We start from the raw sequence: 17,894 nt of genomic DNA, 5'->3' as shown, positions 1-17,894 counted from the left end.
ATCAAGAGTCACATGCTCCACCAACTGAGCCAGCCAGGCGCCCCTTCTTTATCTTAAACTTATTTATAATGTTGTTTTAAAGTTCTTATCTGTTCATTCTGTCATGTCGCTTATGTTGATTGGTTTTTTTCCTGGTTATGTAGCACATTTTCAAGCTCCTTGTCATGCTTAGTACTTTTTGAGTGCATGTTGGACAAGAAATTTTATGTGTTAGATTATGTTGGAATGTTTTATTTTGTTCTGGGAGGCAGTCAAGTTACTTGAGTATCGGCTTTATGCTTTTGAGTCTTGTTTTTAAGTTTTGTCAGGGTGGTTTGTTAGAGCAAATAGCCTTTACTAAGTCAAGGATCAATAAATTACTGCTTATAGACCAAAACCAGGTTGCCCTGTTTTTGTGTCACCCTGGAGCTAAGAGTGGTGTTTACTTTTTTTTTTTTTTTTTTTAAACAACTGTTAATACAAACCCTACCAGAATATGTGACAGAGTATGTATGTGGCCTGCAAAGCCTAAAATATGTACTTTTTGGCCCTTTACAGAAAAAGCTTACCAACCCTTCCCTTGTGCTAATTTATCCCTGCTATTAATGTTCTCGTTCTGATCACCATCCGAGTAAACCTAGTCTTCTGTGAAGACTCCATGCTGGTTGGTTCGAATTTAAACGTCTTTCTGCTCTCTTTGAACTTTGGGAATTGTTTTGTTCATAGCTCTTGTTTATTCTTTGGCCTCGTAGAATTTTACCTTGCACATGCACAGCACAGCTTTGTTTTTAGCAAAATACCTCAGGACACTGGAGCTTTCTCTCAGCAAGAGGATAAGAATTTGGCTTTATCAAATGGCCTGTATTGGCGGACAGAAAATCCTGCCAACCTTTTGGCTGTCTTGTAGGACTGAACTGAAAATTCAATTGGAGACTCAAGGGAAGAATTCAGAGAGGTTGGGTTCCCTCCAGCCCTGACATTCCTAAATTCTAAGCTGCAGAAGCATTGAGGCTTAAGCCAATAACCTTTGTGACTCACGGTGCTCAAGTAATAATGATTGGGTAAAGTTCTTGGCCTGGAAGTGGATTGGGGCTTCAGTGGACACACCAGTGCTCATTGAAGACCTCTGAGGGCACTACCTTAGTAATAGAGACACACAAACACAGACCATAAATACAGATTAAAGGGGAATTTCACCAAAGAATTGCTGAGGACCTCTGAAAACAGTGGAAACTATCAAATTTACTGAGGGATATTAAAGATGACCTAAGTACATACCATGGATTTGGAGACTCCAATATTGTAAAAATAATAGCTCTCCCTAAATTAATCTACATATATATATATAGATTCAGTGTAATCCAAATCAGAGCAGATGTTTTGTGGAGATTGAAAAGGTGATTCCAAAATTTATATTGAAATTCAGAGGACCAAGAATAGCAAGACCGTGTTGAATAAACATAAAGCTAGAGGCTCTGTATTACCAGATATCCACTATAAAGCTATGGTAATTAAGCATTTGGGATAATAGGAAAAAGCAAGTGGGGCACAAAAGGACTCTGAACAAACATGGTTTAAAGGCAGCTTGAGTAAAATGAGTTTGTTCCCCCATCTATCCATGTACTTAAAGGAATAATGGGGTAAGGAAAAGAGCCCTAGAAAAGAGGTGGGCTGTCTTGTCTCTTTCTTTTTGTATTATTGGGGATAATTGTTGAGACACTGCCAACAGGGGAAGGGTAAAATGCAATCTGTCAAAGGTAAATCTAATGACATTTTCTTCTGATTTGGATTGTTAGTATGTGGAAATTTTCATTCTGTAATTGTATTCTTTGATGTAACTTTATAGGGAAATGAAAGCATCTCTCAATCTGAATTTTAGTGTTTTACTAATTTCTTCATAACATTTTAAGACAGTAATAAAAAATTAAGAAGTGTTAGGTATGTGCCATTTCTGTATGTATCCTGACAAAATTAGGTAGAAAAATATTTCCACCTAGAAATTAAATATATAAAACCTTCTTAAGAAAAATAAGTTCTTTCTTTGTATATTTTTAAAAAAAACCTTAATTTCCACACTGGACCAAATTATCATGCTTGTTTTGGAACTGTGTACTATAAAGTCAGGGTTCTGATATATGCAAGTTTTGTAAACAGCAGTGTGCAAACGTGAGGACTGTCTATGTATATGTCAGTTAGTGTGCACATACATGTATTCATATTAATATTTATTTGCCTTTATCTTGAAGCAAATTCAAACTTACAGAAAAATTATAACTACAGCACAAAGTGTTTTTTTTTTTTTTTAGGATTTTATTTATTTGAGAGAGAGAGAAAAAAAGAAAGGGCACAAGGGTGGGAGAGGAAAAAGCAGGCTCCCCTCTGAGCTGGGAACCTGACGTGGGGCTCAGTCCCAGGACCCTGGGACCTTGACCTGAGCCGAAGGCAGATACTTAACTGACTGAGCCACCCAGGCGCCCCCGAATAACTTTTTTTTTCATAGACTTTGTCATAATGTCCATAGTCCATACTTTAGCTTGTATGTCTTACAAACAAACATTCTGTTATGTAACCACAATCTAGTCACCAAAATCAGGAAATTAAGATTGCTATGTTATTGTCATTTAGTCCTCAAACCTCAATCATGTTTTGCCACTTGTCCCAATGTTTTGTTTTGTTTTGTTTTGCTTTTAAAGTAAGCTGTATGCCCAATGTGAGGCTTGAACTCACGACCGTCCGGTCAAGAGTCACATGCTCTGCCAACTGAACCAGCCAGGTGCCCCTCAGTAATGTTCTTTATAGCAAACAAAACACCCCAAATTGTTTGTAGCATTTAGTTGTAATGTCTGTTTAATCTCCTTCAATTTGGTATAGTTCCTCAGTCTTTCCTTGTCTTTTGTTGACCTTGACCCTTCGGAGAACATTGGGATAGTTATTTTGTAAAATTTCCCTTCCATTTGGGTTTTTGTTCCCTCATGGTTAGATTCAGGCTCTACAAATTTGGTAGGAATATGACACAAGTGATGCTGTGGTTTTCTGATTGCATCCTGTCAGGTGGTGCATGGTTTCAGTTGTCCTATTAGATAGATTCTCGCTTCGCTCACTTAAGTGCTGTTTGCCCACTTCTCCACTGTTTACTTTTTCTCCTTTGTAATTAATAGTTTATGAAGAGATACTTTCAAACAGTATTAATATTCCCATCATTTATTTATTAGTCTTTATTCATTTATTAATTGGTGTTAGCATGGTTTCCTATTTTACTCAGTGAGTCACCATAAAATTTAGTGGTGGCTTTGTTCTTTTGACATATGCTTATTTTTTTCTGAGTACTTCCTTACTTTCTTGTACCATAGACTGTTCCAGGTTCATACTTTATTTTCCCTGTCCCAGCCTTGCAGTCAGGTATTCTTTTAAGCTCAGTTTTTCTTTAAGTGGAGAATGGTATTTTAAAACCAACTTCAGGACTCTGGGTGTGGTCATTGCTATTGTGCCTTGCTGCTTCCAGACTGTCATGGACAGAAATCAGCACTTCAACACCACAGGGTTCGTTCTAGTTGTCTTTCTTTTCCTCTTGTACATGCCTTTTCCAAAGGGGAGAACCCTGGCTTCCGTTACACTTAATATAATTTACTTGATCAATTTCTTTGTCTATAATTAATCTCCTTTTGGTTCCACCCCTGTCCCATGCAGTCTGCCTCTATTTATTCATGAATGGCCTTCCCTGGGTCACTGCAGCTGTCTTACCTACCACTGCTGATATTTACCTGATTCAGCCCCACCCAATGGCTTTAGAACTGAATTGTTCTGGAAGGGAAGAGGTGGTGGAAAGGAAGGGATTAAATGGTTATTTAATAGCGAATTTTTCAAATGTGACTTATCCTTTATTAATGAAAATATTCACTGCTTGTTTTGAAGTAGGACAGTGGCATTAGAAATATGTTGTTTACATTGTTACTTACAAGCATAAAAGAAAATAAAAATTGCTATGTGAAAACTCTGGGTACTATTAATTTACAAGAGGTTTTATAGAGAAATAATGCATAGAGCTGTTGATTTTTTTCAGGGTTGATTGACAGTTCCCTTGAATTTAGTTTGTCCTCTTGCTAGAGTGATATTCTTTTTTTTATTTTTTAATTTATTAAAAAATTTTTCTAAATTAACATGTAATGTGTTATTTGTTTCAGGGGTACAGGTCTGTGATTCAGCAGTCTTACAATACCCAGTGCTCCAGAGTGATATTCTTATCAGTCTTGTCTTTGTCTTTTCATGTGATTCTTTCACTTTTGGCACTGCATTCCATCAGCTTCTGGAATTGTGTAATGATGTCTCTGAAGGACTTGATGTTGTCCTTCCCTCCTCTTGTTTCCTTGACAACTTAGAAAATTAAAAATACTGAGGATTTGACTCCCACTTCCCTTATATTTTTCTTCTTTCCTGTGGACTGTTCCTTTTACCTTTGAGGAATAGGAGGCAGCATTATAATTAATTTGAACAGGATGTTAGTAGTTTCTGGACCGTAAGTATTTTTCTATGGTACATTTTTCTACCAAATGGAAAAAAAGCTTTTGTCAGCCCTTCGTTCACATCATTCAGATCTTTCTGTTGTTATAGCACTTATTAATAGAAATATAGTCTCTACCTTGTGGATTGAAGCTACTTTTTAGGGCTGTGAGAGAGGAGTTTCACAGTCTTTCATTCCTGTGCGTGGCACCTAGCTCAGTGTCCAGTCAATGTTTAATTAATGATTTGTTTAGAAAATTAGCCCATATATGAGACTCAGTTGTTTTACCTTTGACATTTGTATCTTCAGAGTAATTCTTTGTTAAGTTTCCTGTAATATGTAGGGCAAGTAGGTTAAAAAAAATCTGTAGTTTTCTGACCTTAAATGTCCTGATTTGGTTACTGGTTTCCTCCTTTTCTGACAGACAGTTTGTCACAGTTTATTGGTTATCCCTGCCCGAAGCCAGAGCTTTGACATCCTGCAGAGTGCCATCAGTAAGCATTTGGTAAATATACTTACTTTTTTTGTTTGTTTCGCTGCTCAAAAAAGCATAGAGAATCCTTGGTTAACAGTGGGTTTGCCATAGGCAAGGGGAGTGATTGTCCAGAATTCTAAGCTTAATTTCAGAGCCTCCTAGCATGATGCCATGACAAGAACTAGGAAATTTTCATGTTTTTCCTGGCTATTACTAATTAACTCTGTCACCTTGGGAAATTCCCCCTTTTCTAGGACCTTACTTACAAACATCTGCAATGAAGGGCTTTAAAATTATACCTCAGATTCTTTTGACTTGTAATGCTTTAATTAACATGTACTTGGTATTGGTGTTTTGAGAAACCAGCATCCAGACTGGGGTCTAATTTACACCTTAAAGATTTGGGTTCTAAAGTAGGGATGTAACCTAACATTTGGCTCAAGGCCTGGTCACTAGAAGCAGCAAGCTCAGCCTTGAGACTCTTTTGTCTTCTGGACAGTTCGTGTTCCTTGTTCCCATTGGGTATGCCTAGGTTTTTGCTTTTTAGCTTCCTCCAACATTTATACTTGGATCTTTGGCTTATTATAATTATATATAATGCAAGGGATGACTCCCATGTTATATCTTCTAGGCACTCTCACTTGTTTGGGTAATTTTATAGGCACATTCCAACCCCCTTTTCTCCTTTAAAATGTTATTTCCCTTAAGTTGGAGGAATAATGTTTTGAATTCCCAGTACTCTTTTCTCTCTTCTGTCGAACTCCCAATCCTTATGTTTTGTGTCTCTAAGGATCCCTGCCTTTTTTCTTTTCACCTCCCGTCCAGATATTATGCCCTCCTTTGACTACATTCATTATTGTAGTTAAAAGATCAACACAGTAGTAGTCAGTCTTGGCCATTATATTTAGCCAGCCTGATTAGAGCCTGCAGATTTTCATGGTGACTTAACAGTAGTTTCCAGGAGATTTAAACCATGCATACATAACAATTATAAGTTAGAGTCCACCTTAATGTCAGTTTACAGTAGAGTCCGGATGAATACATATACCATGATGTCCCTTATCGAGGTTTTGGGGCAGTGAAGCAGTCAAGTGTTCAATATAGTGATGTTTTACCCCAGGGTGTTTTACTTAGTCATGTCTGAATGTAGGAAGGCTAATTGTAAAATGAACTCTGGTTTGTACATTTAATTACCTGGGGTTGGGGTGGTGCTAGATATTAGAGTTTTCTAGTCTGAAGAATCTAATAAAGATCACTTAAATGCAGTTGGTGGTATCAGGATTTTTTGGGGAGTGCATGAAATAATCCTTTTAAATTATGGTATTTCTGACCATTAGAAATTGTAATGTCTTGAAAATTTTAGTAGACTTTGTCATGGAGGGGGGCAGTGGATTAGGTTAATAGTATTTCTTGAGTTGGCATGCTTTCAAAGTTATTTAATGTAGTAATTAAATTCTTAAGGGAAGACAGGACCTTAAGGTGTGGCAGGTGGCATGTATTATGTATGTACTGTTTTTCAGTAGAAGTGATGTTAACTCTCCAGTTAATGTGATTTGGTTTTATCCTGGAGAGAGGGACTGTTGTGAAGAGGTCATTAATCTCTTTTTTTCTCTGCCTAGGTTGGGTTGACTGTAATTCCTGACAGTACAGCTGGCTGTGTTTTGGGCGTTATCTGTAAACTCCTGGATCATACATGTATACTTAGTGAGACTCTCCTGCCATTTCTGGCTTCTTGTTGTTACAGTCTTCTTTATTTTCTGCTCACTTTAGAGAAAGGAGAAGCAGAACATCTAAGAAAGAGGTAATAGTTCTAGTATTCTTCAGCTTTAATTTTTTTCCTACCTACCCCCCCAACCAAATAAATAAGAATAAATAAAATTTAAAAAATTTTAAATTAAAACAGAAAGAGTGAAAGAAAATTAGATTTGGGAAATAGCCTAAATTTCTTTCAGAATTTGGTAAACCTAACTGGCGTTTTCTTTGTTCTTTCATAAATTCCCATTGTATTATGATGAGAATTTTTAGTTTTTGTTTTTTCCTTTAAGCTACAAATTTGAAAAATTAGATTGGGAGCTTTCATATTAATGTTGAAATAGGTCTAGCAGGAAAAAAAAATTCTGTCTACCTTTAGAAGAATGTTTATTAATAAGTACAAGCCTTTGTATTTTGTTTTGGGCTTTGTTAGAGCTAACCAGAGTAGAATTTTTAAATTCTTGGATTTAAGGAAAATTTTCTAAGATGCTAGTGTTTGTATTAGTTAGTACTTTAGCTCTTATATAATATTCAGACTAAAGTTTCTAGCATAGTTTGGAATATTTCACTTTAATTTAAAAAAGTATTCTCATGCTGTGTTCTTGGTATGGCTGTTAAAATATAGAAATCTAGATTTTATAGAAATACAGATTTAAAAAATCTAATATCAATATAAGAAAATAATTATTCTATTGCCTGTTAACATTTTGATATTTTTCTAGTTTTTTAACTTTTACATATCATAAAAATAAACATACATATGTATGAAACATTTATATAATTTAAAGAGTAAGTATAAACTGAACATCTGTTTAACCAGTCTCCAGGTTCAGAAATAGAATGTCATCAATATGTACTTTGTGTACCCTCTCCAGTTACCTTTCTCTCCTACACCCCTGAGAGATCACTTTTGTGTGTTAAATAACAAAAATTCGACCTAGTAAATTTTGAAGATCTAATTGGCTTTATTAATTGATTCATTAATTGGGCAGCATTCCATCTGGCAAATAGAGGGGAGGTCTCAAGGGCTATAGAAAAGGAAAGGTTTTTAAAGGTAGAAGGGAGTGGAAGAAAGGAAATTATTAGCAAAGAATCCATCGTTTAGGCAGGGTGGCCCTCCCAAGGGGAATGGAAGGGGTCGATCAGTAAATTTTTCCTCGTGCTGACCAGAAAGTTCCCATGGTGACAGGTTAAAGGTTACATTTCTGGGGAGTTGAAACGGCCGTTAGGTTAGGTATTAAGTCTTGGTTTGCTGACTTGGGGCCTTCACCTAAGTGACGCCATTTTGAGCCTGTGGCTTTGTTTTTAACGTGTTAATCATTTCCTTGCCTTTTTTTTTTTTTTTTAAAGATTTTATTTATTTATTTGACAGAGATAGAGACAGCCAGCGAGAGAGGGAACACAAGCAGGGGGAGCAGGAGAGGAAGAAGCAGGCTCATAGTGGAGGAGCCTGATGTGGGGCTCGATCCCATAACGCCGGGATCATGTCCTGAGCCGAAGGCAGACGCTTAACCTCTGTGCCACCCAGGCGCCCCTCTTTTCCTTGCCTTTTTATTAAAATTTTTATGTGCATTTGTAAACAATTAAGTTTTGTTTTGCATATTTTAAGAATTTTATATAAAAGGGATTGTATTATATGTAATTTTTGTGATTTGATTGTCATCGTTTGAGTCATTCATGTTGATTCAGCAATTTATTTCCTTTTTGTTTCTCTATATCAGGGCTTAAGCAAACTTCTTTCTCTAAAGAGTCAGATAGTAAATATTTTAGGTTTTTCATGCCATAAAATCTCTTGTCAGAACTATTCAACACTGCCCTGGCAATAGGAAAGCAGTAACAGAGAACATGTAAATAAATGGGTGTGGCTGTGTTTCAGTAACATTGTTTATAAATATAAATATGGGCTGTCAGTATGATTGGCTGTGATCCATTCAGTACACTTGCTCTACAGTATTTTGTTATATGAATGTACAATAACCCATTTTACTGTCAACAGACATTTAGATTTTTCTTTTTTTGCTTACTGTGTATGTTTAAAATGGATTTTACTGTAATTAGACTCTAAAATTTACACATATATAGATTTGGTGATGATTTTCTTACATATTATCAGCCTTTAGGTCTGATAGGTCAAGAAAAGGCTTTATAAAACCCGAAGAACATCTTCGGGTTCAAAAAATTTTATATAAGGGTCTCCATTATGAAATGTGTATGTTGCTATTTGTTATTTCCTGTCATTGAAATACAGCCCCTTTATTGAATAGTGTGATGAGAAGTTTTAAAGATCTTTTTAAATTTCTTATGGAGAAACATCCTACTTTTGACTTTCTGTGGCTGGATGGAACAAAATTCAGTGTATGAAATATTCTTTACCTGGTTAAAATGCCTGGTTTTAAATGTTTTATGCTAGATATTGAAACGTTTGGTATTTCCAGGACTCTGTGTATCTCTTGGGGTGACATTACTTAGTCACAAGAATGTGTTGCCAGCCAGAGTCTTAGGTGCTTAAATTCCCTTTTGGGCTACTCCTACCTTCCCTGCGATGTGTTTGTAAGGTTATAAATAATGAGCCTGCCAGTCAAGTTACTAGGAGGCTTTGATTTCACAAGAGCTGTCCAAAACATCAGGCTTCACCAGTCAGAGTTGTTAAAAACCTTGGCCACTGGACTTTGAAGAAACTATTCTGTCTCTTCTGGACTCAGTAATGAAAAATCTGCTGTCACTGAGCCCTCTTGGTTATAGGTAGTAATCTCTTCTTTGTGGTTTTACTATTTTCTCCTTAACCTTTGTGGTATTGCAGATCAAGGTGTGTCCTAATGTAGGTTTGTTACTACCTGTTTCTTTTCTTTTTTTTTTTTTTTTTAAAGATTTTATTTATTTATTTGACAGAGAGAGACAGCCAGCGAGAGAGGGAACACAAGCAGGGGGAGTGGGAGAGGAAGAAGCAGGCTCCTAGTGGAGGAGCCTGATGTGGGGCTCGATCCCAGAACGCCGAGATCACGCCCTGAGCTGAAGGCAGATGCTTAACGACTGTGCCACCCAGGCGCCCCTGTTACTACCTGTTTCTTGAGACTTAGTGTACTCTTTGATCTAAAGACTGGGTGTTTTTCCTTCAGGTCTGGGAAGTGCTGTTACTATTTCTGTTTCCTCCCCTATTGTTTCTCTTCTCTCCGACAGCCTCCTTTAAACGAAGGAAGCTTCTCAGTCTGTCCTCTGCCTCTGGCCATCTTCTACTTTGCTGTATGTTTTATTTAACTCTATTGAGTTTTAATTTCATCAGCTCTTTTCTTCTCTCTCTTGTGGGTTTTTACTTGGCTTTTTGTCATTTTTGTTTTTGTTTATTGTTTTTGTTTCGATTTATTGGTATGTAAAGTTCCTGTCAGCTTGTTCTGTTTTTTCTTTAATTCTCTGGTGTGGGAATTCTCCTTTAGGGGAGCAGGTGAGGCTCTGGAGATGGTTTTTCATGGTGTTGAACCAACTCATGGTTTGGATTGTATACCTTTTCTCTGAGTGCATCTTTTATGAGAGTTCTTTACAGATTATGGAGATGTCCCTATGGGTCGGTTTTACATGTGCATTGCCCTACCTTCCGACTATACAGAGGGAGCCCAGTTCTAGCTCCCTACCTCCCATGCCTAGGGCCTGAAGTCTCAGCTTCCAACACTTAGCTGTTGAAAACCCAGCCTTAATATCCCACATCCAGTTCTGTACCTCTGTTGGGGTATCTTTATATGACTTCTGTAATGGTTTCTGGCACCTAGAGATTTCTGGCTTTTGAGCTTGGCTATGTATCTTTTTTTTTTTTTTTTTTAAGTATTTTATCTGTATTTCTCTGTGGTTGTAGGAGAAGGGTAGGTTGCTGTTATCTGATTGGAATATGTCAGAAGTTTGTGGAGTAATCTGAACTGAAAATTGTATGCAAAATACTGAACTTTCATCACTTTCTTTAGAGTGGTTTTTAGAAGTACAGCTTTGAGTTCTGAAACCTCAATTTCATTGATCCCAGTTCTATTTTTTTTTTTTTTTTTTTGTTTAAGATTTATTTGAGAGAGCGTGTGTGCGTGAGCGAGAGATCAGGAGTGGGGGGGGGAGTAGAGAGAGAAGGAGAAGTAGACTCCTCCTTGAGCAGGAAGCTGGCTGCAGGGCTCCATCCTGGTACCCTGAGATCATGACCTGAGCCGAAGGCAGCCACCTAACTGACTAAGCCACCCAGGCGACCCCCAGTTCTGTCCTTTAAACACTTGTAGAATGAGTACACTTATTTGTGTACATGACAACTCTCAGAAAACCCTAGGAATGGCTGTTCATATGATATTTCTTATATTGCCTGTGGTATCCAGGTCTCTTGTATTTCTTTTTGGCTTGACAGTTTTAATTGTGTGTTTCAAGGTGGAGTTCTAAACTTTATTGATCCATTCACTATACTTAAATTTAGTATTGTGTAGAATCCATGAGCACTTTTAGCACGGTTTTGGATCAACAATTTTTGAAATCCACTCAAGTTAAAATAGAAAATGAATATTGGATCATTACAGGGGTAACTTAAAAAACCCAAGGGCTTGGAATTGTGGAAGCAAGAATTGAAACTTGTTAGGAACTAAAGTAGTTATCTCTACATTTTCTTCTAGATTGTGTAGTCTTTATCTCTGTGCCTTTTTGCCTCCTTATTAGCCTTATCTGCAGTCTGTCTTTTTTCTCCTTGCATGTGGCTCTCCTAACTTGGCTGTTCATGAGTCAACAGGCTGAATAAAGTCTTCAAATAAGAGGATCTGGTTGGCTTAGAATGGATTCAGTATCTACCTTTGTTGCAGTTGCTGTATATGAAGTTGGGGAGGTTGAACAAATGGTAAAAGGACTGCTGCTTCTACGTCCGGAGGTAGTCAGGTTCTCTGAAGGGTTTGGAGACTAGGAGGAGTATGCACTCCTGATAAAGAATCGGTAACAGACTAAGGTCAGGGTCTTTAGCAGTCAGTGGACTCTATTACTCCATTACTCTTCTAGAATGTGGTTATGCTGTTGCAAGTCCACTTACCTTTATTATAAAACATTTTTGTTCCTGCTCTACAACAATACCAAGAGAATGATGCTTACTCAAATTTGGATTTATTATTTCTGGCCTTTCATGACCTAGTAATGCAGTAACAGTCCCCTAACTGCCTACTTTCTGAAATCCATTTTGGTTCCTTCTGAGTACACCTTTCTCCACAAATCTCTCCTCTTTAAAACATTGAAGAGGCTCAGAATTCAGGTCACAGGCTTAAAGTTTTGTGAAGTTTTGTTTTTTTAGGCTTTTATTTATCTATTTGAGAGAGAAAGAGCTTACGCACTCTAGAGCAGTGGGAGGGGTAGGGGGAAAGAATCTCAGACACCATAAGCTGAGCATGGAGCCCAATGTGGGGCTCCATCACACAACCCCGAGATCATGGCCTGAGCCGAAACCAAGAGTTGAACACTTAACCAGCTGCGCCACCTAGGTGCCCCTGTTGTTGTTTTTTAAAGTAAACGCTACCCCCAACATGGGGCTTGAACTCAAGACCCTGAGATCGAGTCGCATGCTCTACTGACTGAGCCAGGCACCCCATTTTTTTTCTTTTTATCAGTGGGATATTCTTACTCTTGATTTTTGATGTTGTATAATAGTTGAATGTTCTGTGGTAGAGAACAGTGTGCATATATAGATTATTCTGTTCTTTGGTTAATTCTGTATTATATATGATCACCAGGACTTCAAGAATGTCCTGTTAAGCCCAGGAAAGTGCTGATTGCCAGGCTTCCTAGAACTCATTAAATTGGGGAGAGCACCTGGTTCTTCAGTGGATTTGCTTAAAATCAGCTCTGATGAAACCCAGTTATTAGCTTTGATTTGTGGAGTTTTATCAGAAAATACCATGTTTCTTAAAAAGACATTTTTCAGTTTTAGGAAATATGGAAAGGGTACTTTTTCTCCGTGTGTTGGCTGACTCATTTTTGTCTGTTGTTGTAGGGACAAGCTGTGGGGGGTCTGTGTCTCCATCTTGGCTCTCCTGCCTCGAGTCCTTAGGTTGATGCTACAGAGCCTGCGGGTGAACAGAGCTGGGCCTGAGGAGCTGCCTGTTGTGGGCCAGCTGCTTCGCCTGCTGCTTCAGCATGCACCCCTCAGGACCCATATGTTGACCAATGCCATCTTGGTGCAGCAGATCATCAAGAATATCACGGTAAGAAGTGTGGATCAGGGCTTTGTACTATTAGTACTAGAAAAAAGATTCCTGGTCAGGGCATGGGGGTGTTGCTCTTGGGAGGCTAGGTCCCCTGTGCATTGACTGACTCCTGGAATGAAGCCAATGCGATTTCCCAGAGTTTCCCCTGATGACTAGCACCTGCCACTTAACCAGGGGGAGGTCTTTGATCCAGAGTCAGTAATAAAAGCCATAAAATATTCAAATTGAATTAAGGTGGCCGGCAGCTTAGTTAGAAGAGGTATACAGGCATCAGAGTCATTCCTACCAGGATTCTGATACAGACTCTATTGATTAACTGTGATAGTTTGGCATGGTTTTTAAACCTGTCAGTTGTTTTACCTAGCTGTAAGAATGGCAACTTCATTGAGTTTTGATAACCATAAAATGAGATAATTCAAGTAAAGTTTTTAGTGTAACTGACATTAAGTTCTCAACAAATGTTGGCTGTCATTAAAAAAATTATTTAGCAGGAATAAACTACAACCAATTTCTAGTCACTTAGTTCATTGGAGAATAAGAGGAAGTTAAGATGTTGCATGCTTCAGTGTTGTGTTTCTGTGTTTTCAGGGGCATCTCTGTCTAGGATTCCTTTAGTGGTTTTGGTTTGGAAGAGATGGGGGTTTTTTATGTAGGTATTTGGGGTTTTATTAGTTGATATATATAGTAATACTTCAGAGTAATGGAACTTAAGAAGATATATATAACAGGTTCTTGTTCTGAATTTTCTCAGTAGCCTTCTAGAAGTAATGGAAGAAGAAACAATAATTCAGAAATGGGAAGAAAAGTCAAGAATTTGGATTATTCTGAGGTTGGATAATCTAGCCCACCTCTGTAAGGACGAGAATGACAAATTGTCAGTCGGCCTTGTAGAGTTATTCTCAGTTGATGTTAGTGCAAAGATTTTGAGAGACTGCTATGCCAGCGGGAGGAAGTCCAGAGTGTAGGGATGGTTGATGGTGAAGTTTCATTTGTTCCTAGCAGTATTTGAGAGGGAACAGATGAAACCAGAAACTGGTGTACTACTTGTACTTGAGGGTATAACTAGGAGTTTTCACTGCCAGTGGTAATGCCCAATTAAGAAATCTCCATTTCCAATAAGATTTCCAATGGTGATTGATAGATAGAAGATGAGGTTGCAGTGGTTCTGAGATCTCGTTTGGGTTTGAAAAATACAGTCAGGTAGCATAACAATTTTGATAAAATTCTCAAATTACTCTTGTTTTTCTCTGCAGACATTGAAAAGTGGAGGTATTCAGGAACAGTGGCTCACAGACTTACATTATTGCTTCAATGTGTACATCACTGGGCATCCCCAGGGGCCCAGTGCACTGAGTACAGTGTATTGACTACAGTAAGAGGCATCGTGGTACCTCCTGTTTGAAATTGTTTATTCACATCTAATTTTGAAGAGAGACTGATGTAATGTTTGTCATTAAAGCTGAACTTTTAAAGAAGTTGTATGAACCTTCCTTTGCACTAAGGTAGGAAAACACAGGCTGGCTTCTTGGACTAGTACATGATACTTGGTTACAGGTGGTTAGTGTATTTTGCATTTCATAGGAACTAAATATTTACAAAATACAGAGTAATAATATAGTACCTTCTATTATTTACCAAGAAAGTAGCAGAATCTTTGTGTGGTCTGAGCTCCCGTTCATTAAGACAGCAAGAGAAACCAGTTTTTTATTTGGAAACAGTTGCCCTTATCCATTATGACATTCAGCTTCTCACTCTGGAGTCCTATTATATACAGCAGTTTTCTGTCCCTCTGTGCGGGAGCGAGATTTCAAGATGGTGCTACAGTTGTTCGGAGTTTTCCTATACCTAAATGGTACTTGGTTTGATCTAGTTCATTCTTTCAAAAGTACTTTCTACTAATCCATTATAGTTCTTTTAAAATTACAAGCTATATATAGCAATTTATATTAACCCTTGTACAATGTTGGGGGAAGGTTAGGGGGTGCTGACACACCCCCCAGTCAAAAAATCCACGTATAACATTTGATTCCCCCCAACCTTTACTACTAATAGCATACTGTTGACCAGAAGCCTTACTGATAATCAGTTTACACATATTTTGTTATATGTATTAGATATCTAATTCTTAAAATAAAGCAAGCTAGAGAAAAGAACACATTTGCAGTACTATGGCTGTATTTATCGATACCATATGTATTTATTGGGGGAAAAAAAACATGTTAAGTGGATCCACACAAACCTGGTTGTTCAAGCAAGGGTCAGCTGTATACATTATTTTCATAATTTTGAAATAATTACCTTAATTTTTTTTTACAGTTTGCTAATTGTGAACATTTTATTGCTTCTTATCTCACTGTTAGGACAGGGTGGCAGTAAGTGGAAGTGATCCTAGAAATATTTGAGCCTAATATGTCCCTGTTTAGGCCTCTGTCTACATTCCTATAGTAACCTTGCTCTTAAAAATGTGAAAAAGCCTGCAATCACTGGATTGTATTTATGCCAGGTGTTCTTAGAGTTGGAATGTGTGTAGTTTTAGGACAGTTTTCCCTGCCAGTAAGAATGGCATTTTGGCAAGATTGCTCACCTGTACAGGTTAGGCAGAAAGTGTAAGTGAAATGGTAAGGCCTGAATTGGTACCTTATGCATGAATGGTCTGGTCTGTAAACCTCCCCAGTTGATTCCTCGGTGTTGTGATATGGTTGCTGGTGCTCAGCAAGTGAAACTGCTGTTCACAGAACACGGCAGCAACCCACAGCCTTTAGAGGCTAACACGGGAACTGTAAAATGTAAGGAATTAACAGAGTACCTATTAATGTCTTATAATTTTTTTTTTTTTTTTTAAGATTTTGACAGAGGACAAGCAGGGGAGTAGGAGAGGGACAATCAGACTCCCCGCTGAGCAGGGAGCCTGACTAGGAGCTCAGTCCCAGGACCTGGAGATCATGACTCGAGCAAAAGGCAGACAGATGCTTAACTGACTGAGCCCCAAGATTTATTTATTTTAGAGACAGAGGGAGTGTGTGGGGTGGAGGGGCAGAGGGAAAGGGAGAGACTCTCCAGCAGACCTCCCCACTGAGTGCGGAGCCCGATGTGGCTCCAGGGGATCATGACCTGAGCCACCCAGGTGCTCCTTGTCTTAATCTTAAATGCAAATGCTGGGTCATGATTCTGGTCTAAAATTTAAAACTGATAATGTTGGAATAAGATTAGACTGGAGAAAAGTAGTGAAATGAAGAAGATGGCTGCTATGGGACAGGCTCCTCCCCACCCATCTCATCTAGGTTCTTTACCAGGGCCAAAAACCCAGGCCTGTACCAGCTGGCTGGCAGAAATCTCATGTTAGTGCTCATGTTCTGAGTTTTACTTAGACTTTACTGTTAATTATAAGTTCTACTTTCTAGCCATACCGACTGAATTGAAGGTGGACAGCCAGGAAGCTTTGCACAGGCACAGTGTGCTGTGGTCCTTGTAGCACAGGCTAAGACAGTTTACAAAACAGTGCTGTAGAAGGAGAGAGAGAGAACATCTGGACATGGTCATTCAGTTGTTATGTGTTCAGGCCACTAAGGCATGAGGATTAAAGTTGTCTCAGATGTAAAAGATAGCAGAGGCTTAGAACTCTGCACTAGCTATTCCAGCTACCCCGGACACAGTCTTCCTCCAGAAGTGGTCGAAGCTTAGTTTTGGTTTTTGATTGAGTAGCTGATTGCAGGTTATAAGAAAAATTCTTTGATCTTCCACTGTTCTCAAGGAGGTGAATATACTGCAAGTTGCTCACTGTTAAAAGCAAATATCAGAGAGAGAATCAGGTTATTAATTTTAATACTCATTGCTGGTGAGGAAGAAGTAGATTTAGGTATGGATTGTACCAATGGGGCTAGTAAGGTGATGGCCAGTTGGTGTAGAGACAGGATGACTTATTAGCCTTGCATTTTCCATCATCCTCCCAGATACATGACATCTCTTAAAGGAAGAACCTTGACTGGAAGGGGACAGGTGCTTGAGCTGTGACTGGGACCTAGGTCTTCTGTCTGTCTGGAATAACTGGTATAGCTTTCTCTGTGCTTTTAACATAAAACAGCACAAACTTACATATACATATCCATAGCTTAACTTTCCATAGGCCACACAGTTGGCTATATAGTTCATTGTAGAAAATAGGTTCATTTGAAAACTTTAAGGATGATAGTCTGATAGGCATATCAGTCTTGAAATGGATTTTTTTAGGCCTTTTTAAGATGCCACAGTTGGAAAACAGTCATGTAGTCAAACCTCTCATTTGACAAATGGGGATGCTGAAGCCCCAAATGGTTAGGAGAACTTGTTGAGGCCATACTGCTATCTATTGCTCCTAACTTTCTGTGGAGCAAAGAAACAAACATGAAAGGGGAGTAGTTTAAAAAGTTACAAACATGTCTTACTATTTCTCTCCTGGTTTTATTACTGTTAAAGTTCTTTTACGGTGAACCACTGATCTGGAACTGTTTTTGGCTGCCTTTACTGTATCAAGTCTTGAGTTACTTGCATACCCTTCTGTAGGTGGGCAGGAATTCTGTATTCACACGGGGTTATTACCAGTAATCACTTGAGCAGTAGTTATTCCATTCATTGGAATGGATTTTTTTAAAGGTAGTTCTTTTATATTTAAAAAGATGGGCCCCCAAATTTAGAAGATCATATGTATTTTTATATACATATATATAAGTGCTCTGATCAGTATTCTGCTATGTTGTGGGTAGTATGCAGGGGTCGCTGTTGAAGGACTGGAGAGAACAGGGATTGTGGAGTCTCCCAAGTGTATGTGGAGAAACAGTCCAAGGAGGCTATATATACACTTTGCGATATCCAGCTGACTTTCTGCTTCCTCTTTAGAGAGGTAAAGGCACTTCTAAAGCCTCTCCCTATATCGGAGGTTGGGAGCAACAATCTTCACTCAAATATTTTAACATGTACTATGTGCCAAATAATTTTCTAAAACTGAACAGGACAGTGA

General features: G+C 38.3%; 2 protein-coding genes across 6 annotated transcripts in view; one reads left to right on the top strand and one right to left on the bottom strand.

Moving 5' to 3' along the window:
* The window catches only part of TEX10 (testis expressed 10), a 56,784-nt gene extending 42,408 nt beyond the window's left edge, over positions 1-14,376 (top strand). Inside the window, exons 11-14 of the mRNA XM_002928092.4 lie at positions 4,902-4,982; positions 6,572-6,753; positions 12,688-12,898; positions 14,155-14,376. Of these exons, the coding sequence (XP_002928138.1) occupies positions 4,902-4,982; positions 6,572-6,753; positions 12,688-12,898; positions 14,155-14,268 (588 nt within the window). The 3' untranslated portion in view covers positions 14,269-14,376. The remainder of the gene's footprint in view (positions 1-4,901; positions 4,983-6,571; positions 6,754-12,687; positions 12,899-14,154) is intronic.
* A 2,112-nt stretch (positions 14,377-16,488) lies between these two features.
* INVS (inversin) overlaps positions 16,489-17,894 on the bottom strand; it is a 157,482-nt gene continuing 156,076 nt past the window's right edge. For 3 of the 5 annotated variants that reach the window (XM_034664198.1, XM_034664202.1, XM_034664203.1), the window contains one exon: positions 16,489-16,678. In XM_034664198.1, coding sequence (XP_034520089.1) covers positions 16,527-16,678 — 152 coding nt within the window. In that variant the 3' untranslated portion in view covers positions 16,489-16,526. The remainder of the gene's footprint in view (positions 16,679-17,894) is intronic. The other 2 variants (XM_034664199.1, XM_034664200.1) reach the window with 1 other exon arrangement.

This window comes from Ailuropoda melanoleuca, chromosome 7 (genome assembly GCF_002007445.2).
Source record: "Ailuropoda melanoleuca isolate Jingjing chromosome 7, ASM200744v2, whole genome shotgun sequence".
Taxonomy (NCBI): domain Eukaryota; kingdom Metazoa; phylum Chordata; class Mammalia; order Carnivora; family Ursidae; genus Ailuropoda; species Ailuropoda melanoleuca.
This window is presented reverse-complemented; position numbering and strand designations above follow the sequence as displayed.